General features: G+C 36.0%; 2 protein-coding genes across 2 annotated transcripts; both read left to right on the top strand.

Moving 5' to 3' along the window:
• Positions 5,403 to 6,332, top strand: LOC100624085 (olfactory receptor 10K1-like). Its single transcript, XM_021090817.1, has one exon. It carries the CDS (start codon positions 5,403 to 5,405, stop codon positions 6,330 to 6,332), a length of 930 nt encoding a protein of 309 aa, XP_020946476.1.
• LOC100626599 (olfactory receptor 10R2) lies at positions 20,061 to 21,002 on the top strand. The gene has a single exon (XM_003355122.1). The coding sequence runs from the start codon at positions 20,061 to 20,063 to the stop codon at positions 21,000 to 21,002; it is 942 nt and encodes a 313-aa protein (XP_003355170.1).

Raw genomic sequence — 24,004 nt, 5'->3', positions numbered from 1 at the left:
ATATGTAAAATTGAAAAATTAAAAATAAAAATATTAATGTCATTTTTTAAAAATTAAAAAATTAAAAAAAGCCTATGGGGTCTATCAAGAAAGTCCATACATTCAAATGAAAAAGAGATAATGTATAACCTCTGGAACCGAAACTGGAAAAGTTAGAATAAATGTACTTTTCAGAAACCTACATATTCATTGACATATTTAGTCATGTTTCTCATTCTAAATAATACTCATAGAAGTGATCTATCTGTATAACTACAGACCTATAAATCATTTACATTTTTATCTTGAGAAAACTTTTTCAGAAAATAAAACCAATTATGTAGTAATCATTAAAAGGGATCAATTACCTAGTTAGTGTAAAAAGTCTTTTTCTTCCTGTGGATTACTGGTACAGTAGAAAAAAAAGTAACTTGTATTCAAGGGCAAGTCTCAATTTTCACTTTTGTGTTTTTTGTAGAAGCAAAACTTTTGGGGGGAAATAACGCCTCTCAATGACAAAGCTGAAACTTATATGAGTAAGTCATTAACGGTAATAATGGAAGGCATTATGTCATCGCTTCTCACATTGATGCCCAGACTTATGTATTTTAATTGGAGATTGGTTACAATCCTTCTTAGCTAGTAAAGGGTATTTGTTGCCATAATTAGATATATAGGGCTCCACCATGTATTGTCACATGTTGGTGTTATACATGAACCTTCAGTAAGCCATTTCATTGCTCTACTAGGCCACTTCCTTCTGAGTGATGGCATACACAGAGCTAGGTTTCTCTGCATCATTAACTAAATAACCATAGTTTTATCACTGACTCATTAAGTCATTTCTGTCAAAGACCAAGTTCACAAATATACTAGATCAATTCTGGAGCCCTCCTTTCCATCTCTTTATGCTATTTATCTCTTCCTGTTCCAGTAGCATGCTCTTTTTATTTCTAAGACATCTTACTGCTGGGAAGAGAGAACTCTTATATTATTTGTCCTTTAAAAATTATGTTATTTTTTAACGTAAACTTTAGAAATCTGATTGTCAGTTTACCCTCACAATTCATACAGGGGTTTAGATTGGAATTGTCAAAAGTTCAGAAGTAACAGAAGTAAAGCCAATGAAACATTGGCTTAGTAATTAGTGAGAGTTTATTGTGCCTGCATCTCAAAGAGAGTTGATGAACTGGAAGCACTCAGACAAAATAAGGGAATGAGGCTCAGGGTTATATTGTTACAAAGCAGCTTACAGAATGAGAAGGGAAGTGACTGTTTATTCTTCGTAGTGTTTTGTTAAAATATTAGAATTTTCTTAAGTGAAGGAAATTGGTCAGTGGTCATAGCAACTCCAGGAAGAAGTTAAGTTTTTGATTATGATTTTCAGAGAAATAGACAACAACTGATCCAAGTCAAATGAGTCCTGCAAGATAAGCTAAAGTAAGCTTCGCGTGAATAAACTGGTTTTCTCTGATCAGGGAATATTCAAAGTTGGTCTCCATTTGTTTTTGATTTTACAGAATTATATACACTTTATGGATAAGTTGAATAAAACTGACAATTTATTCACTAAAAATTGTAAGATAAATTTAATGATAATGTTCTACTAGATTTAAGATATTTGTTAAAAATTTAGATTTTTGTAAAAGTGTTCCTGATTAGAATTTCTATGGACAAGAATCTGGGAAGATGAATTTGTAATTAAGCCCTCCTTTGGTTTCTACAAACACTAAAGGTGAGAATCACTAGATAAACACACCAATTTCAGTAAAAAATTCCCTCTTAGTCTGCTGCAGTACAGACTAAATTGTGGTGATTTCTCTTTTAGAGTTCATCACAGATGGACTGAACTTCCAGTTCTGATGTGGGCTAATTATGTTCATGGCTTCTGCTCTGCAGGTTCCTCGACTAAAGGTAACTTTGCGAAACTGGCAACATTATTTTTCAGAAATAAATTTGACTTCTAATTAACCCCAGGACAAAGTCTTCAGGGCAGTAGATCAAGCCTCAGGAGTCCAATAATCACAGTATATGCTCCTAATAATCATATCCCATGTGATTCTAAGAACTGCATGAACCCGAAGTTCTCAGGAGAATGACTTTGGCTGGACAAGCTGAGAGTCCTGATGGAAAGGGGAGGCTACTTCTATTGCTGCAGATGAGAGCTTCTGTCTCAAGGCAGATTCACTCTCTTCTGGTGTATTTCCTCAGGTTCTGATTTTGGCTTAGAGTTTACTTTCCTAAGGGATTCCAGATACTGAATAGCTGCTTCTGTCTGAATGGAAATGAGAACAATGTGGGTACTTACTGAGCAGTAAGAATACTGATATAGTCTGGGGCTTTGTGGGGTCTAGACCTGCATGAGGAGTAGTGCTTGTAAACATCTCCCCCCATTGCAATTCTGGCAAGTGGCAGGGTTAAGAAGAAAAACTAGGGGCTGCTTTCAACTGTTTTTAACTCTATGGAGTTAAAAGAAGAGAGTTCTCTGAAATTTTCTTGATGATTTTACTGGATGATTTTTCCTTTCTTTTTCTCTCTTTCTCTCTCTCCTTCCTTCCTTCCTTCAAGTTTGGTCGACTCATGGATTAAATTTATTGAATTCTTAATCCAATTTCTACTTCCCTTTTTGTTGTATACTCATGGTTGCATGTTTTAGCTACAATTTAAAACTGATATTTAAACTCCATTTTAATAAGACAAATTCACGTTGTTCATGTGTACCTAAGAATATAAAAATTCCACTTTACTATCTAGGGCTGCCTACATCATTTCTTCCAGCTAATCAGTTAATGCTTTCTATGAGATAAATGTCTGAATATCTCAAAATTTTTTACACCTTCTTTTTAATGTATACACTAATCTCAAGTATTGAGTCATCACTTAAATCTAAATTTTGTAAAATCCTTGTGGAGTATCTAAAGATTTAGAAAATCAGGTGGGGGAAATGTCATCTCTAAGGATCATAACTTGAATTCCATCCATAGGCACCAGCATATCATAAGGAGATCATCTAGAGAACCTTGACCCCATGAGTTGAAAGGCTATTAAAGGCCAGTATTCAACTACTACCCTAAGTCAAATCTCCTTGTGCATGATATCATTCAAGGAACCTCTGCTTAAATACTTTCTGTGCACCCTTTTATTTTAAAATGAGACAATATCCAATTAAGTACCTTGTCTGAAGTCACACGAGGCTATAGCTAGAACAAAGATCTTCTCACTCCAAATTAAAAGACATTTTACATTAATTTTATAGACTTTGCATATATGGCTGGAGGATTTTTTATTATTCTGTTCTTATGTCTTCCTGATCATAGTACTGATATGATAGGCTGTGGTGATCTTTGATGTGCTCTTGAGCAGATCAAGGCTGCCTTCTCAGATGAACTGTGCCACTGAGTCTTCATACACCATGAGAAAGGACAACTTGGATAGACTGTGTGGTTATATTAATAGTATATAAAAATTATAAAATATAAAAATATAAATTATAAAAATATAAACTAGTATATACAAATTTGCCTGACTGAAATCAGCTGCCCTTATGTGTCTAAGAGAAAAATAATCCAAACAGTTCTTTTGTTATTATTATTTTGCAGACACTCCTTCAGAACCAGATAATTCTGGCTTTGGTGGCCTACTCTATTCTACAATTCATACACAGTAGAGTTAGGGTACAGTGGGAATTACGTGTGAATTAGTTGAAAGCAGGTCAGGAAAAATCCTGGGAAAGTGGAAAGGCATTGATAACCAATGATCATAAATTTAGATTTCCTTTAGTGTTTCCTCCATTTGTACAGGGGAAGGCATTATTAGGGAACTGTCTCATTAGTTTGCCCTTCTTGATATAGAAAAAATGTAATTTATATATATGTATATAGTTGCAATACACATGGTATGTACATCCCTTATATTTATATGTAACAGAAATATCTTTATAATTATCTTTAAAGTTGCACTTATCATTCAAGAAAATGCCTACCAATATCAAAGAGTTTTAAAACCAGTGTGTGCGAATATCCTAATACTGACTTCAAAAAAAAGAATAATTATACATACTAAATTTATAACTAGTTTCTAGTATTTAAGAAAGGACACAATTATTTTCTCCAAAGCCTGGTAATAGATATGAGTTTCAAAAATTTCCAATCATTTTATTTAGAATCTAGAAAGGTAAACTTTGCTATTGACAAGAAAAATTGAAAAAAATTCTGGTAGCAGATGCAAATAGTTCTTTCACAAAAAATAATGTAAAAGTATATAAATGTACTGAAAAGTACATACACAAAGACTGGATGCAACCAATCTATGTTAGATGGTTTTGCATCCAGAGAATACTTTCTTACTTCTTAGGTCTTGTTAGTGGGAAACACATCTATAAAAAATTGTCTAAAGTCTAAAAATGATTTTAGAAATAATCCTTTCTAGCAGTTTGTGAACTATGTTTAGTAGCTAGAATGTTCAAAGGCAATCTTATTGACATAGCAAGAAAGAAAATGTATAAAATCTGTGATTTATGTCAGGGGTTGGAATCTGGAAAAGTGCCCATTTCTTCCTTTCTCTCTCACTCTCTGTGACAAGTCCTTGGCCATTTTTGCTAAACTCTATTTCTCTGAGTCTTTCTGAGGCATCTAGAAGGGAAAAGTTAAGTGTGGTACAAAATGCCACAGTTAATTAGTCTATTTATTTTTTGCTTTTTTAAAAACCACCCTGATGACTCTTCTTTTCCTGAATATTTATTTAAACTAATGTTATCTTCTGATCCATCCTTGCTCAGTGCTCTAGGTTTGGAACCTACAGAAGTGTTTCTAATTAGTCTCCTACCTATTATTCAGTCTGTTAGAAATAACAATGAAGTTTTTTCTTATTGTTTTGAGTATTGACATAAATTGTTGTAATAAATAATTGGTAGAAGGTATATGATGTTCTCACCACATATCTTAGCATATAATAAGTTGTCTACAAAAATCCCTTCACATTTTGCTCAGCAATCATCTAATTCCCTGTTTTATGGCTAATAAACTGAAGTTTACATGTTATGTCTGAACGTCATTCATTCTTTTATTCCCCTTTCTCATCAAGTAAAAATAGCTGAAGTTAAGCACATTGTTCATTTTGAAGAGTTGGTTTCCAATAACTCATAAATAAGATAAAAAGGAAACACATTATACAAATATTTAGTTCTTGGCCAGAGAGATAATGTGTTCATAGTCTTGGAAAAAAAGTCTGTTCATTGGTTGTCAGTTATTCAGTTTCATATATAGCATTAATTTGTATTTTAGCAGATATATTTTGGAGGGAATGAATGAGTTCCACCAAACACCTGCAAATGCCTGCCACCTGTAGACCTTGGGCTGAGTTCTCTCCCACCCTGGATCCTGGCCTCTGTCTGTGTCTCTGGCTTCTCCTAAAAAGCATTAAACATGGAGTGGGTCAATGAGACCACAGTGAGACAGTTTGTCTTCCTTGGCTTCTCCTCTCTGGCTGGGCTGCAAAAGCTGCTCTTTGTTGTCTTCCTGCTCGTCTACCTGTTCACTCTGGGCACCAAAGCCATCATCATTTCCACCATCGTGCTGGACAGAGCCCTTCATACCCCCATGTACTTCTTCCTCGGTGTCCTCTCCTGTTCTGAGACTTGCTACACCTTTGTCATTGTACCCAAGATGCTGGTTGACCTGCTGGCCCAGAAGAAGACCATCTCCTTCCGGGGCTGTGCCATCCAGATGTTTTCCTTCCTCTTCCTCATCTGCTCTCACTCCTTCCTGCTGGCAGCCATGGGCTATGATCGCTACGTGGCCATCTGTAACCCTCTGCGCTACACAGTGCTCATGGGTTATGGGGTGTGTGTGGGACTAGTGGCTGCTGCCTGTGCCTGCGGTTTCATAATATCATTGGTCACCACCTCCATGATATTTCACCTGCCATTTCATTCCTCCAACCAGCTCCATCACTTCTTCTGTGATGTCTCTCCTGTCCTTAAGCTGGCATCTCACCACTCCCATCTCAATCAGTTGGTTATATTTGTGCTTGGTGTGTTTGTCTTGGTTATTCCACTGTTACTTATCCTGGTCTCTTATGTCCTCATCATCTCTGCCATTCTAAAAATCCCATCCTCTGTTGGAAGATACAAGGCCTTCTCCACCTGTGCCTCCCATCTCATTGTGGTAACTGTTCATTATGGTTGTGCCTCTTTCATTTACCTAAGGCCCAAATCCAATTACTCTTCAAGTCAAGACACCCTAATATCTGTGTCTTATACCATCCTCACTCCACTGTTGAATCCAATGATTTATAGTCTGAGAAATAAGGAATTCAAATCAGCCCTTCGAAGAGCAATGGTCCAGACATCATAGCCTGTTAATTAAAGAGCTAATTTAAAACTCTTCAGTTTACTGTATGCCTCTATGTGCCATCTGGTATGTGTGCTTTCATGAATTTTCTACTTAATTGTAGAACACACTGTCACATAAGGATATTCTATGTATAAGGAGAAAAATGAGGTTCAGAGAGGTTAAGATTTTGACTTGCAGCTATTAGTGATGACTCTAAGGAGGCTATGGCGATGTGGGAAATCATTAGTCTTTTCTAGAAGAAATTTCATTATATTTCATGACTGTAAAGTTTGATTATTTGAAAACAAATATGTCAACTAGAAACAGTAGAGACATCTGTTTCACAGCAGAGTAAAGGAAACCTTATTTAAAATGGAGTCAGAAGCCCAGAAGTAAGAGGACTCACACACTACAGCTTGACATCAATCACAACACCCAACAGAAAGACATCAGTAACAGACCTCAATGGGGAGAATTCTCTTTGCCCAGAAATATGCTTGTCAGTGAGAAATGCTGCACTATCCAAAACTATCAATTTCCTTCATTGGGATTTCTTTCACAACCACCCTCCCAACTTCTCTACTTTTCTCTATAAAGTAATCTTTTTTTCTTTTTGTTTCTTAGACTTGCCTATAATTTTTGCTGTAGGATGCTTGTCTCAAATTGTAGTTCTCTGCTATTCTTAAATAGACTCATTATGCTGGTAAAGTAGCTGTCTAATTCTTTTAAGGCAACATTATCTGGTTCCATGAATCAGTAAACAATAATCTGTTTATCCTTTCTTACCCTTCCTCTTAGCAATTCTTCCTTTCATGAAGACAGAAGGCAATCTTGGTACCCTCCATCCTACAGTTAATATTGGTGGCCCTTTTTGGTCCCTGATCCACCCCCCTCAACCTACATATTGAAATGTTTTTTTCCTTTCCTGGAAATTGCTTGGTCCTTCCCTGGTTTGAGGTTGGAAACACATTATGGAGACTCCCTTCTACATATATGCATGTCCTTCTCATACTCTCCTGTCTTTGCCCCCACGTTCTTTCCCTGAACATCATACCTATTGATTCTCTTCCAGGAAGGTACTAAACATTGCATAACTGCTGAAGTATCTCAAGTTGTCTAAGCAAAAGGATTGAGTCAATATTAATAGTATAGAGCCAAACTTCCCCAATGACCATGTCAATACATTGCCCTATAGAATAAAGCCCAAAAATCTTCTGTTAGCTGGAGTTCCCATCGTGGCGCAGTGTTAACGAATCTGACTAGGAACCATGAGGTTGCGGGTTCGATCTCTGGCCTTGCTCAGTGGGTTAACGATCCGGCATTGCCGTGAGCTGTGGTGTAGGTCGCAGACATGGTTCGGATCCTGCATTGCTGTGGCCCTGGCGTAGGCCGGTGGCTACAGCTCCGATTAGACCCCTAGCCTGGGAACCTCCATATGCCATGGGAGCTGCCCTAGAAAAGGCAAAAAGAAAAAAAAAATCTCTGTTAGCAAGAATTCATCATCTAGTCTCTGCCTACCTCTCTGACATTTCTATTTCTAAGAATTTTTATTATCCATTTTTCATATGTGCCTAGTTGTGCACTCATACTAATCAACTATTTGCTTGTCCTTCAAGTGTCATTCCGTATTCTGCTGTTTTCTCAAGTGCTCCTTTCTCTGTGGAGTAGCTCCTCTCTCCTATTTAAATTACAGTTTCAAGTCTGAGCTGCACTCTCCCTTCCTCTGTAAAGCTTTCCTTGTCTCCTTATTGCAACTTGCCATGATAGTAGGCTCCGACATCTTTGTGTTCTTATAGAAATCAGAGTCTATTTTTCATTATTCATTTCATTTTTTTTAACAAATGTTCATTCATTGCTTATTTTACATACTAGAAATCCATGATAAACAAATATGTGTGGTCTTTACCCTCTAGAACTACGGTCTGGTTTGAGACAATTTCAGTAAAGAGATAAATTCAGGGAAAAATAATTTACCACAGGTTGAACTGTATTATTTGAAGGAAAAATATATGTAGGTGCTAGGGGAGGAAATATTAAAAGAAATCTGATTTTCATCAAAAAATGTAGAGCTGGATGTGTAACCTATAGTCTGAAGGCTATGTACAAGTCATTAAGTAATGGGGATTATTTGGGGTGATCCTGTCAGACTTAAGGGGCAACATGTACAAAAGCCCTGAAATAAGAAAGAGCTAGATGAGTTGAAGTCAAGTAAAGAATGTCAGCATAAGTTTTTTTCATCTCTTCCTACAATGAATTTGAATTCCCTGAAGACACAGATTTGATATTAAACACAGACTATACTCAGTGCTTTGTAATAACCTATATGGGGAAAAATAATGGATACACACACACACACACACACACACACACACACACACACACACGTATATGATTCACTTAATTACACACCTGAAACTAATACAACATTCTAAGTCAGCTATACTCCAATACAATTAAAAAAAAAAAAAACCCAGTAGAATCTATTTCTGGTACAGTGCTCAGAATGAAAGGGATGCTTGTGTTATGAATAGCCTTGGCCGCCCCTCCATTGTCTGCTGCCAAGCTTGCGTCAGCCACCTTCATGTCCTGGGGTGGTGAATGTCACCTCATCCACTCAGGCAGCCACATTCCTGAATGTGCCTTCACTGCTTTTTTTTTTTTTTCTCACACCATGAATTAAACCAGCCACTAAGTCCCATAAATTTTATGGATTAGAATATTTTCAATCATATCCCTTCTCCGTTTTCTGTTTCTTCCTGTCTCCTCTGAATCACTGTGAGAATTCCAGTAAACAGAATAGCTGGAATTAATCCATCTTGAATTATCCTTAGCGTAGTTTTCCTCCCACCGTGTGAGGCTGTGACCCCCTTGTTCTTGATCTCCCTTGAAACATAGTTCTCTAAATGTGGTGGAAGCTTGAGGTTACAAGCAGCTTTCCAGACATTTTATATGGTGAACCTAGCGCCAGTTTTAGTTGCTGATGCTGGCTTAGGCTTCATTGCAATGGCCAGAATGTCAGTCCAAGGACTCTCATCTATGGAATGGACCTTGGGTTTTTTCTCCTATTCTTTCACCAAAATTACTCTGAGATCTGAAATTTTTTCTCCAAGAGAAGGGTCAGAGTCAAAACCAGTATATCCTCAATTCCTATTTTTTTCCAATGCCAATGATTTAGCTTAGTTCTGTTAAATAGCTGTGTTCTCCTTAACCAAATCTTTCCATTCATTTAACCAAATAGTGCCTGTGTTCACAAATGTAGTGAGTGAGGAGGAAGCATGAAGGAATCTGCATAAATTCAATCTTATGCTAAAAAAATCACTCGATAAACCATGCATTTATATTCCTGTAAAGGAAGAGACTCACAAATTTCTATTTCTGACAGCATGGACCTGAAAGTTTGAAAATCTGAAATATGTATATCCTTGGGCAGTGCATAGCATTTGAACCTCACTCTTCATATCTGTAATAATGACTTATTATATATTATTTTGTATTTGTTTTCATTTTATTTTCATTCATTTAATATTTTTGTTCAAATTGATTTTCTTCTAAACATACTTTAGCTAATTCCTTGCATTGATAGCTTTTAATTCCATGGTTTGAAAAATTTTCTAATGCAATTAAAATAAATGTAAAAATTAAAATAAAACAGGCTCCGTTGTGTACTTCCCAAGGTCACTGCTGCTACATTACACTTGGGGAAGCCCTGCTGTGCATGACTTTGTCCCACAGTAGTTTCTTATTTTTTTTTGAGTCGTAAATAACATACAATATATTTATTTGTTTATTTACTTAATTTTTAATAACGATTTTTATTCTTTCAATTATAGCTGATTTATAGGTTCTATCAATTTTCTACTGCACAGCAAGGTGACCCAGTCACACATACATGTATACACTCTTTTTTCTGACATTATCATGCTCCATCACAAGTGACCAGACATAGTTCCCAGTGCTATACAGCAGCATCCCATTGCTTATCCACTACAAAGGCAATAGTTTGCATCTATTAACCCCAAATTCCAAGTCCATCCCACTCCCTCCCCTCTCCCAACATATAGTATTGTATTAGTTTCAGGTGTAAAACATATGGATTCAATGTATTTATACATTTGGAGATGATCACCAAAATAAGTCCAGTTACCAACCATCACTGTACAAATTTGTTAAATGTTATTTACTACATTCTTTATGCATACAGTCTATTCTTGTGCCTTAATTTTTCTATAGTTGGAAATTTGTGCCTCTTAATAGCCTTACCTATTTTGTCTGTTTTTCCATATCCTTCTCCTTTGGAAACTAGCACTTGTTTCTCTGTATCTGTGATTCTGTTTATTTGTTTTTTGTTTTTGTTTTTAAATTCCACATATAAATGAAATCATATCATACTTGTTTTTCTCTGTTGGTCTTATTTCTCTTGATACAGGTCTATCCATGTTACTGTAAAAGACAAGGAATTTTTTTATGTCTCCTTTTATTTTACTTTTATTTTTATTTATTTTTTTTTTATTTTCCCACTGTACAGCAAGGGGGTCAGGTTATCCTTAGATGTATACATTGCAGTTACAGTTTTTTTCCTATTTTACTTTTATTTTTATTAATTTTTTCCCACTGTACAGCATGGGGACCAAGTTACACATACATGTATATGTAATTTTTCCTCCCATTGTTGTGTTGCGATATAAGTATCTAGACATAGTTCTCAATGCCACACAGCAGGATCTCATTGTAAATCTATTCTGAGAGCAATAGTTTGCATGGGTTAACCCTGAGCTCCTGATCCCTCCCACTCCCTCCCTCTCCCTATGGGCAGCCATACGTCTGTTCTTCAAGTCCATGATTTTCTTTTCTGTGGAAAGGTTCATTTGTGCTGTATATTAAATTCCAGCTATAAGTGATATCATATGGTATTTGTCTTTCTCTTTCTGACTTATTTCACTCAGTATGAGAGTCTCTATTTCCATCCATGTTGCTGCAAATGGCATTATGTCATTCTTTTTTATGGCTGAGTAGTATTCCATTGTGTATATACACCAAGTCTTCCTAATCCAATCATCTGTCGATGGACATTTGGATTGTTTCCATGTCTTGGCTCTTGTGAATAGTGCTGCAATGAACATGTGGGTGCATGTGAAAAGACAAGGAATTTTTTATGGCTATAAAATATTCCATTTCTTATATATATAGCACAGTTGCTTTATCCATTCATCTATCAATGAGAACTATGATTGCTTCCATATCTTGGCTATTGTAAATAGCTCCGCAGTGAATACTGGGGTGCATGTGCCTTTTCTAATTAATGCTTTTATTTCTTTCATATATATATGCCCTGGAGTGGAATTTCTCAGTCCTATGGTAATTCTATTTTAGGTTTTTGAGAAACCTTCATACTGTTTCCACAGTGACTCCACCAATTTACATTCTCACCAGCAGTGTATGAGGGCTCTAATGTCTGCACATCCTAGGCAACATTTGCTAATTTTGTTCTTTTTGATCATAGCCATTCTGACAGGTGAGAGGTGGTATCTCATTGTAATTTTGATTTGAATTTTCCTAATGATTAGCAATGTTGTGTATCTTTTCATGTGCCTGTCGGCTATTTGCATATCCTCCTTGAAAAAAATGTCTATTCAGTTCTTCTGCCCATTTTTTAATGTTCTTTGTGTTTTCAATGTCAAGTTGTATGGGCTGTTTATATATATTGGATATTAACACCTTATCATTCATATTATTAGCGAATATTTTCTTCAGTTCAGTATGTTTTCTTTTCTGTTTGCTGATGGTTAAAGTTTTGTATTTTTGATGTCATATTCTATATCTTTATGCCTAACTCTTAACTAATTATAGCTGATTTTACAATTTTTGTCTTTTTTTTTTGTCTTTTTGCCATTTTTTGGGTTGCTTCCACAGCATATGAAGGTTCCCTGGCCAGGGGCTGAATCGGAGCTGTAGCCACTGGCCTATACCACAGCCACAACAACGCAGGATCTGAGCCGTGTCTTCAACCTACACCACAGCTCATGGCAATGCCAGATCCTTAACCCACTGAGCAAGGCCAGGGATTGAACCCGCAACCTCATGGTTCCTAGTCGGATTCATTAACCACTGAGCCACGACGGGAACTCCCAATTTTTGTCTTTTAACTTTTGTACTATTTAAGTTGTTGATCCACAGCCTTTACTATGCATTTGCCTTTAAGAGTGGCATTTCCCCTTTTCTATAATTTCTTATTTCTTGTAGCATTTTCCTTTTCAATTAAAGAAGAACTTTTAACACATCATTAAGGTAAGTTTAGTATAGATGAACTCTTTTAGTTTTTGTTTGATAGCCTTGCTAGATCGAGTATCCTAGGTTATGTGTTTTTTCCTTTCAACACTTTGACTATATCATGCCACTCACTTCTGGCTTTCAGTGTTTCTGTTGAAAGTCAGCTGACAGTGTCTTGGGTGTTTCTTTTTACATGACTGTTTGTCTCTTACTGCCTTTACAATTCTTTCTTTAATTTTGCCATTTGAATTATGATATGTCTTGCTGTGGGGTCTCTTTGGCTTCATCTTGTTTGGAATACTCTGTTTCCTATTTACTTGGATCTCTTTCTTTCTTTAGGTTCAGGAAGTCTGAATGATTGTCTGTATCTCTTGGTTCTAACTTATGGAGTCTTTTTCCAATTCTCCGATCATACTTTGTTATCTGTAAGACATGGCCAATATTTGCAGATAAGTAGTTTTCTCAGTCTTATTATTCCATGTAATAAGGTTAGGGGTCCTACGTTCTCATTACATTTTTATTGTCTGTATTATTTTTAGCACAAATTGATACAATTCCTCTAAAAAACTTTGTGGGTTTCTTATGTATCGATTTGTAAAGTTAATTTCATTAAAGTCAAACCCATTTTTTTTTTCTTTATTGCAGGCTACCTATGAGGATGATGTATGAAAATTTCCTTAAGAGTCTTACAAATATCGATTGTTTAACTTAGAACATTTGTACTCTTTGTATACTTAGAAACTGTACTTGGCATACACTTTAATTCTGAGTTCTAACCAAGAGTCTTACAGCAAAATTCCTGAGGTCTTTACCTTGAGACAATGGTTTCCTGAAGAACACTAAATTAGATTTTTTCCTGAAGCCATTTATTACTTTGAGAATTTTTGCTGGAAAATATTGGGGTTTGGATGAGAAACAGCTCTATTTTCAATCCCAATAAGTTCCAGATTCTTTACAGTTCCTCTGAAATCGTCTTAGACACTTAACAGCACCTTCTTCTGTTCATTTTTTTCTTCTCATATTTTATTACAGATTTGCACTTTTAATAATCTTCCTAGTAATTTCACAAAGGAAGTTCCATGAGTTTACTAAATGTTTTTTATATTTTCCTATGTATGACATGTCCAATTTTCCAAGAAAGCATAAAAATGTCCCCTTTTTACTGAAGTGTAAGAGTAGTTTCATCTTTATCTTTCAAATGCTTATGAAGAGTTGCCTTAAGCCTCTTCCACCATTCAGTGACAAATTCCTTGTCTTTACAAAGTCTCTTACCACCAGTTCCAACTCATTGCCGTATTTGTAAAGTTTTAATTACAACAGCATCCTGGCTTTAGATACCAAATTCTGTCCTAATTATTTATTGTAGCATAGCAAACTACCCAGAACTTTTCTGTTAAAATAGAAATACATTTATTTTGCAAAGAATCTGCAATTTTTAGCTTGGTTCCATGGAGACAGCTTATATCTGCACTTTGTGAGTTCAGCTTGGATGGCTCAACTAGGGTTGAAGTATCTATTCACAAAATTGTTCACTTATATGTCTGGTTAGTTCATGCTAACTGTTGGCTGTGTGCTTATCTGATATCATTGGCCAAGATCCTTGGGTTCTTATCACATGGATTCTCTAAGTGGTACTTGGGCTTCCTTAAAACATGGTGGCTAGTGTATGAAAGTGTATGTTCCAAAAGACACAAATTAGGAAGCTCCAGACTCTAGGGTCCAGAGTTTGTAGCCATTTTAGCATCACTTTTGCTACAATTTATTTGTCAAAGTAGTTATTCAGCCTTTGTAGGTTCAAGGGAAATGGGCAATATACCATCTTTCTAGATGAGAAATGTGTGGCTGTATTTAATGTTCTGTATGTTTAGGAAAAGATAAAGCCTAAGGATCAACTTCTTAGTAAAGTATTTTCTGAGGCTCTAGCCATGGTCTCAATCTCTGACATAACTGAAGGAGAGAGAAGCCACAAAGTCTTATTCATCAAGTTCTTACCAAATGCTTTGGAATTTTCTCCTACTGTTCCATCTCTGCAGCATCTCACAAGGGCAGTTCACATGGGCTCATCAAAGAGATATCTATACGTGTCTAGCATTTGTCCCACTTATAACCCATGTCTGGGCTTATTGGCAGTTGCAATGAATATGAAATTAAGAGGAAGTTCTACTAAAGAATATGTCTCAGAGAAAACCTATAACACAGCGCTGTCACATTTTACTCCACAACCCAAATTTTCTTTATTTGTTGACCAACTATCATTCATGCTCATATTATATTCTGGGAACAAATGAGTTTCCCATATGTCTGAAGACTTATGCTGCCTCTGCCATTCTAATATTCTGTTCTCTATTCTTTGTATCTTTTTTCCCTCTTCTAGATTTAAGTTATGAGAATGTGAAATGGAGTAAACTGAGTAAAAATTTAGGTAGGGATACTCAAGGAGGTTGTCTATTAGGTCTATTTTTACAAATAGAGCCCAGAAAATCTCCACCTCTCTAATAAGTACCTAGAGAATTTTTAAGAGGAAACCAACTAATTCCTATGGTGTATTAGAAATGCCCTTCTCTTTGGCCAACTAATTCTCATAGTGTATTACCATAGTTCTACTTAACTAATTGGCAAAATTGTGGGCAAATATTGGGCACAACAAAGGTAATTAGATCCCTAGGAAGACAGAGATCTCAATAACAACCAAAGCTTTGAGGCCATGGCTAATGTAAAAAGGAAAGGCCATTGCTGACAATCACTGAGGAAATAGTGAAACTGCCCCTGGATAAAGGCACAGGTGATATTTTTCAGTGGAACAGTGTAGATGTTCTCATATTAGTCCAGAGAGTTCATAGGAAGTGGAAGAAAAACCTTGGGACATTATGATAGGGAAGATAATTTTGGCAAATTTCACCTAGAAACTATAGCGTTTTCCAGGATGTGTCTGAGAATGAAGATACACGCAAGTCACTGGGCACTAAACTCTGATTTTCAGGAATGTGAAATTTTTCTTTTTATTTAGGGATTTCTCTTTCCTTATTGAGAAGAGCAGTGATAATCCAGTCACTTATTTGTACATCAAATTTAAAAATTATTGGGTTTTCCCTGACCCAGTGATGTTTTCGTCTACCTATTAGCAGTGGAAAAAGAAAATGTGATCAAGTGATAAAAGAGCAGCTGGATAGAAGAAAATGTAAAGATAAAAATGAGGGCCATGCTCAAGGAAAAAGCAGGGCCACAGGATTATTTTTTTTTTAATGGGGGATACAGTATTAAAAAGAAAACAAAATTTTGTATGGAATACGGACCACACGGAGAACATAGAAAGTGTTTTTACTTAGGAGACACATAATGATATCGAGGGCTTTAAGCTGCCTGTAAAGAGTACTAACTGAAATCATTACTAATTAAATTAACAGGCTATTTCATTTATTTATTCATCAAGCCCTTATATTCCATATATTCCATTTATTTAAATATTGGGCTATGTTTTGGGGATACACAGGGAATAAGTTGTGGTCTTTATCCTTGAGGCTGTCTAGTCTATTGAAGAGATGATCAGGAAAAAATAATTTGAATATAATATGTTGAATATTTTGATGAAGTTATATGGAACAAGCTTTGAATATACTAAGCCACAAATATCCTAGAAACAAAAAATTCTCCCTAGACATATTAGAAGATATTTAATAACCAATGACCTTAAAAAATGTAAAGAATAAGTGAATCACAGATGAAGGTAAAGGGGAATTGAAGGCTAGATTTCTCTTTCTCACTTTCTCTCTCAGCACAAAATCTTGAAATATGAAGGCATAGGTAGAAAACTGTGCATATTCCAATGCAATTTCTGTGTGATAAAGATTTAGAGGATAAGGTTGTAAATGCAGATGAGGGGGAGAATTATTTGTCTTTTTAACTAACTTAAGGGTATTGTCTTTACCCTATGGATGATAATGAGTTACTGAACAAGATAATGAAATTTATTTTTTCCTCTTGTTGAAGACAGTTTAATTACTCAATTTCCCCTTTTAATTTTTTCAAAAAAATTTTTTTAAACTCTGTAGTATCTTCCTTTCCAAGCTCAGGACACTATTTTTCACGATCAAATATTCTATGTAGCATCCTAGAGCAGGTTAAATATATCCAAAGTTTTCCCTGGTAAATTTATTTTCAGACTTTATTTCCCACAGAGTGTTCTAAGGATGAGTGAAAAAGTAGGTGACGTATGGCAGGGGTTGGTGGGGGAGGGTCACGGAATAGCCACTGAGTAATGTGGCCTTTCTCTCCTTTCAGAAATGTCAGCTTTTTTGGATAACTAGTCACTGTTCTTTCTGAGTCTGATTCTATAAAAGAGAAAATATTGAAAGAAGGGAGACCAGGAAATTGGAAAGGTAGAGGCAATATTTTAGGAGGCATACTAGAGGAGTCTTTGTTCTGGTCAAGTGTTCAACAAATAATCCCTATTTATAAAGTTTGGAGATAAGGCAATTTGAAGATATCAAAATATGATTTAAAATTTTAGATTCTAGGAGTTCCCGTCGTGGCGCAGTGGTTAACAAATCCAACTAGGAACCATGAGGTTGAGGGTTCGATCCCTGGCCTTGCTCAGTGGGTAAAGGATCTGGCTTTGCCGTGAGCTGTGGTGTAGGTTGCAGACGCGGCTGGGATCCCACGTTGCTGTGGCTCTGGCTTAGGCTGGAGGCTATAGCTCTGATTAGACCCCTAGCCTGGGAATCTCCACATGCCGTGGGAGCGGCCCCAGAAAAGGCAAAAAGACAAAAAAAGACAAGAAAAAAAATTCTTGATTCTAGTCATATTACAAAAATTTCTTAAATCCTTGTTTAAGCAAAGGAGTAAAGAACTTTAGAAATTTTATTATTTGTAAAGGACCTTATGACCAAAAATAAAGTGCTTATTTTATTTATTTATATATTATTCAATGAATTTATGACATTTATAGTTGACATTTATATTAACCCTAACCCTAACCCTAACCCTAACCCTAACCCTAACCCAATTTTATAGCACAAATTAAAAAATTTGGTTAAGGGTTCCCATTGTGGCTCAGTGGGTTAAGATTCCAACTAATATTCATGAGGATGCAGGTTCAATACCTGGCCTCACTCAGTGAGTTAAAGGATCCATGTTGCCATGAGCTGTGGTGTAGGTTGGAGATGCAGCTTAGATCTGGCGTTGCTGTGGCTGTGGCTGTGGCATAGGCTGGCAGCTACAGCCTAACCTGGGAACTTCCATATGCTGCAGGTGTGGTCCTAAAAAAAGGAGAAAAAAGGAAAGTTTGGTTAGTGAGATAATGGGGAAAACCATTTGACAATCAGAAAAGAAAATGAGATGTTTACAATTTTTAATAGCTCTTTTGTGTCTGCATTTAGAGAATAATGTTTGAGAGTTTCTCATTCCAAAGTGTTAAAGCAAAAAGTTTATATTGTATGCCAGATTAACATCAAAGGAATACATTTAGAAAATCCGTGAAATCAAGTGCCATCCACTTTTGAGTTTGAAATAATTTAGACAAAAAATTGAGATTATTGATCATTTGTGGATTTTTTGGCAAGTTTTCAAGTGCTTGGTATCTACTTGACACTGTTGAATGTGTGATGATGCAGTTTCTGGTCTCTGGTAAGTTACCATTTGTGGAGTCAGAGACAAACATAATACTAGTGGCAAAGCAGGTAAGTCTAGAGAATGTTAAGGAAATTCAGAAAAAGTTGTAAAGCATGATTAGGAAGTTGTAGGAAGGGTCAATGAGTATGTGTTGTTTTAACTGGAAATTTAAGAAGGTCCCACAATGAAAAGAACAAAAACAACAACAAACATGAAGCATGGACTCTCAAGATATGGGAAGTAGTATGAAAAAAAATGTAATTGTAATGTATACATGTAAGGATAACCTGACCCCTTGCTGTACAGTGGGAAAATTAAAAAAAATTATATAAAAAAAACTGTGTCTTCAAAACAAACAAACAAACAAAAGAACATGGTTGTTCAAAATTTCTAAATGCTAAAGTGCATATGAAGGAATATGTAGTGGCAGTCATGAGTGGAAAGGTCATTTGGGAAAAGTATGAAACAGAGAATACAGCGGTTTAACTTGATAGATAATCGTGGGTCATTTAGTTTTTTCAATAGGATATGATTGTCCTACAAAAAGAAAGCTCTACTTCTATTGTGGAGGATGTCTTAGTGGGACAAGATAGAGTCCTGGAAGTCCAATCATAATGCTCCAGGTAAGAGCTAATTTCTGACAAAAAGAAAAAAATGGATCCTAGAAGTATTACAGAATAAAATGAATTGGTAGATGAGATTTATCAAGTATTTAAACATCCTCAGAAATTTAGAGCTTGGATGACTAAGAAGTTTTTGAAACACTTTGTTGAGGTACAGAATCCAGGTAATGGAACTGATTTGGATGTGAGGTGGGAGAAGATAAGAATGTTTTAATTAAAAAATATATATAATCTAGTACCAACAATAAAAACTGTGTCAGAGGCCCTAGGGAAAGTATCTGAGCCTCTCTTCTCAGGAATTCAGATATAGAGCTGGGAATGATAGATTGTTGGTCTCCCAGGGCAGGTATGTCAAGGATAAGACATATAACCAAATGGGCAGGCAGTGAATGCTGAAGCAAAACTAAATTATACTGGCTGTGCATTTTCTGCAAATGGAAATCAAGCCTAGTGTCCTATAAAAGTTTGTAGAGAAATCATAAAACTAGTTCTAAGACAGGAGCAGTGGTTCTAATCCAAATTAATTTCAGTGAATGACTGCATGGAAGTGGGAAATATGATTAGCAAGGAAAAGGACTTCTATTTAAGGACAAGCAACACCAAATGTTTCAATGGATATTGCCCTCGATGAGAAAAGTATTAAGAGCAGATGGGAGGTGGATTTTCAGATACTGGTGCTGTTGCTTATAGAAAATGTGTTAGTAATATGAATAAAACTATGACCACTTACAAATAAGATTAATGTAGTTAAGTTTTTTGAGGATTAGATTACCAAAAACTGAAGACAGACTTTAACAAGACTGCAAGGAGGAGGCTTGAAAAATAGGGTCTCTCTGAGCAAATGTTTTTACATTTGTTGTAAACACTTGTTTCCAAATGTGCTGCTAAAATCATCAGCAGAGGAAGTTCCCATGTGGTGCAGTGGGTTAAGGATTAGGTGTTGCTGCTGCTGAGATGCAGGTCCAGGAACTTCCACATGCCATGGCTATGGCCAAAAAACAAAACAAAACAAAACAAAACAAAAGAAAAACAAAACAAAAAAAAACACATTGGCACAAAATTAGCACTCTGAGTAAACAATAATTTAGGATAATTCTTGGTTAGATTACAATCCTTTTATTTTTATCCCATGCCTGTTGTTTTTCTTTTAAACCAGACTAGCTACTTTATGAAGGGTAAATCTCCTTGATTTCTCCTTTCAAGGGTCTCTGGACTTAATTGTATTGACTTTATTCTCTGGGATCAACTCTTCATGGCCAATTCCTCCTGTGTTACTGAGTTCTTCCTGTTGGGTTTCTCCAGCCTTGGGGACCTGCAGCTGGTCCTCTTTGTCATCTTTCTCTGCCTCTATTTGATCATCCTGAGTGGAAACATCACCATCATCTCAGTCATCCGCTTGGATCACAGCCTCCACACACCCATGTACTTCTTTCTGTCTGTCCTTTCTACTTCTGAGATCTTCTACACAATTGTTATCCTGCCCAAGATGCTTGTCAATCTGCTCTCTGTACTCAGGACCCTCTCCTTTGTGAGCTGTGCTTCCCAGATGTACTTCTTCCTTGGTTTTGCTGTCACCAATTGTCTGCTTCTGGGAGTGATGGGTTATGATCGCTATGCTGCCATCTGTCAACCTCTGCACTACCCCATTCTCATGAGCTGGAGGGTGTGTGGGCAACTGGCTGCAACTTGTATTGTTAATGGTTTCCTAATATCTCTGGTGGGCACAACTTTAGTCTTTAGCCTCCCTTTCTGTGGTTCCAACAAGGTCAACCATTACTTTTGTGATATTTCACCAGTCATCCACCTAGCCTCTGCTGAAACCTACATTAATCAACTGGTCATCTTCATCTGTGGCATCTTGGTGCTTGTTGTGCCCTTGACCTGCATCTGCATCTCTTATGGATTTATTGTCTCTACTATCCTGAAGATCCCATCAACCGAAGGCAAGCAAAAAGCATTCTCGACCTGTGCCTCTCATCTCATTGTGGTCATCGTCCATTATGGCTGTGCTTCCTTTGTCTACCTGAGACCCTCAGCCAAATATACAACAGGCAAAGACAGGCTGGTGACAGTGACTTATACCATCATCACCCCCCTGTTAAACCCTATGGTGTACAGCCTCAGGAACAAAGATGTGCAGCTGGCCATTCGGAAAATGATTGGGAAGACTGGATTTTCTGTTAAGACTTTATAATTAAAATATTTTTCAACAGCACACACACATTTGGTCAAATGTATCACTAATTGTTTAAGTCATAAAAGTTTCTAGTCTAGTTATTTGTATAACTTGTGACTTTGGATGAGTTGTTTGACATTGAGGGGCTGTAATGTTCTCTTATGTAAAGCAGACATAGTATTTTTATTTTAATTTAATTTTATTTATTTTTATGGCCTCACCTGCAGCACATGGAAGTTTCAGGCTAGGAGGTGAATCAGAGCTGCAGGCCTAAGAACAGCCATGGCAACGCAGGATCTGAGCTGCCTCTGCAAGCTATGCCACAGCTTGCAGCAATACAGGATGCTTAACCTACTGAGCAAAGCCAGGGATAAAACCCACATCCTCATGGATACTAGTCGGGTTCCTAACCCACTGAGCCACAATGGGAACTCCTAAAGCAGACATAGTAATATATTCATCTCAAGATTGTAGCAAAGATCAAGGGAGATGGCAGAGTATCTGACAGTAAAAAATAAATTTCCTTTTCCTTTTCTTCTTCCAGATTTCTAGTTCTCAAAAGGCTTTTAACAGCTATTTTCTCTTGCCATATTTTTTTCCACAAATCTCTGATGTTACTCTTTTTTAAAGATTACGTCCAGTTTAAAATGAGTTACTCAGGCCAGAATGTGATTTGGATCTAGGAGTATGATATGATGCAGAAAAAATTTACTGTATCAGTAATTAGAAGATTTTAGTTTGACACTGGTTAGTTAACTTTTAAAAGGCTATAGTTTTTTTTTCTAAATCTAGATTTTAAAATATGGAAGACAGGGATAATATAATTTTCCTTTTTTACTTCACAGGGTTTTTGCCTGTATTTAATGGATAAAAGAAAGTGTATGTAAAATGTAAAACTGCACAGAATGTAAGGCTCCTAATTATATTAATCAAAATTTTGCATATCACTGCAAGCAGCTTTTATCTTTGACTCTTCAAAAATGGTGTTTCTCAATTCCTTTTCTGACCATGCCTTTGAACCACTCCTTATGTAACAGAAAATACACTAGATAAATAAATAGGAAATAATATACAGTCATGCCTCAGGCTGAAGAGGTCTACATGGTTTTAAACCCTGAATTTATTAAGGAGAAGTGCTCCCAGGTTCAAATTTACTGTCTGAGTATATGGTAGAAGAGAGAGAAGGACTTGGGTAGTCATCTCATCCTGCCTCTCAGCTGTTCAGAAATTCCTTCATCATTGTCTCCAAGGAAAACCAGGCTGCACTGACTAGGTACCATAAAATGTACATTCCTCCTATTTTCAGTTCTCGTTATTATTTCCCATCCTGTAAGCTGATATTTGTCTTTTTGTAATTTTCATACTTTCTGTCTCTCATGTCATACAGTAGGTCTAATCTCGGTTCACAGGTGTTTAAGACAATTATGATGGTAATCAGATCCCTTCCTATTACTCATATGACCTGAATTTCATACACCTTACTTTTTGGGCACAGTCCTCAATATATGCTGCCACTTATCAATATTCTTTTTAAAGACTAATGAATAAAACTGAAGTTTGTATTTTATGCGTGTCCTCTATTTTCAGGGTAAAATCTAACTGTGTTCTCTCTTGTTCACTTTATTTAGATTTTCAAATCAAAGTGTATGAAATCATCAAGAATACTCTCATATTTTAATCACTACTTCCATTCCTATTTTTGTCTCCCACAAGCCTTTTTTTGTGTTATGTTCATTCTTAATAGTTAAATAATTAAGATATTTAAGTTACTACATTTCTATATAAGTAGAGCACTGGCCATTACCATTATTTTGTTCAGTATTTTTTCTTCCTAATGGATTTGCAATTTTCATTGATTACCTAAATATTTTCTAGGAATGGAATCTTATTTATTACAGATACAGATTCCTTCTTGCTGATATTTAAATAACTTCTGTTATTTATTTATAGTTTTTATTGTGTTGAGAGAATGTGGTTGATATACTTCTATTTTTAGAATTGATTGAATTTCATTATTGGTTGCTTCTAAACTATTCCTGGGAAGCATTTTCATTTAGATTAAAATTTTAATATGCACAGTATGGCTAATAAAATAGCTAATTAAACATGTGACATTATTATTTGTTTTGTGTGTATGTAGCCAATATTATGTATATGTGTATTTGTTTTGGCTTAGTGGGACTGAATCCAAATACTTAATTTGTGTTTATTGGCTTTTCCCTATATTTCTAGCAATATAGACATTAAGTTTGTTATGGAATATGTTTTCTTTAATTCTAAGTAAATCTTTTGGGATTGCACACATGTATTTCACCTCTAACTGCACCAAAATGGATAGCAGAAGTATTAAAAAAAACATAAAAGCACCCATTAAGTCAAACAGAAAAGGACAGAACACAGGAGATATTTTTTTTTAATTATAGGAGCAAAAAAAAAAAAAAAGAAAAAGTTCCAAGCAGAAGAAAGAATGCTGAAAATACACCCACATAAGGTGGAAAACCAACCAAAAGCAACCACTTCACAGCACAGAAGTGTGTCTGAACATCCATCTCACATTTGGGTCTCTTAGATGACATGAAATCAGTAAGACTGGTGTAATGTCTTCATAAGGAACATAGCTTCTCAGTCAGTGCTTCTTAAATCATCTGCCGTGAAGGACTGATTAGTTTTCTTTTTCCATTTGGTCACCAGCCAATATTTCAGCAAAATGCAATGAAAATAAATTATTAGAATAATGAAGTGAAAAACTTAGCTGTTCTATTCTCTGCTCCAAGAGATGTGTCTCCACTGATGAGATGTTTCAGTAATACCAAATTCTATAGAAGTTGCTTAATACACTCAATTTCTATATCCAATTCATCACAAGTCGACAACAAAGAGCTCATTTGATTGTAGACTGTCACTTGAATAGTAACAATTCCCCCCCCCCACCCAGGGGAGTAAAATGTAGGTTTTGTTTTGTTTTTAATTAAAAATTTTTTTTTTTTAAAGGGCACATCCACGGCATATGGAGGTTCCCA

Source organism: Sus scrofa, chromosome 4 (genome assembly GCF_000003025.6).
Source record: "Sus scrofa isolate TJ Tabasco breed Duroc chromosome 4, Sscrofa11.1, whole genome shotgun sequence".
In the NCBI taxonomy this organism is placed as follows: Eukaryota; Metazoa; Chordata; class Mammalia; order Artiodactyla; family Suidae; genus Sus; species Sus scrofa.
The sequence above is the reverse complement of the archived record's forward strand: the minus strand, read 5'-3'. Positions and strand labels throughout refer to the sequence as shown.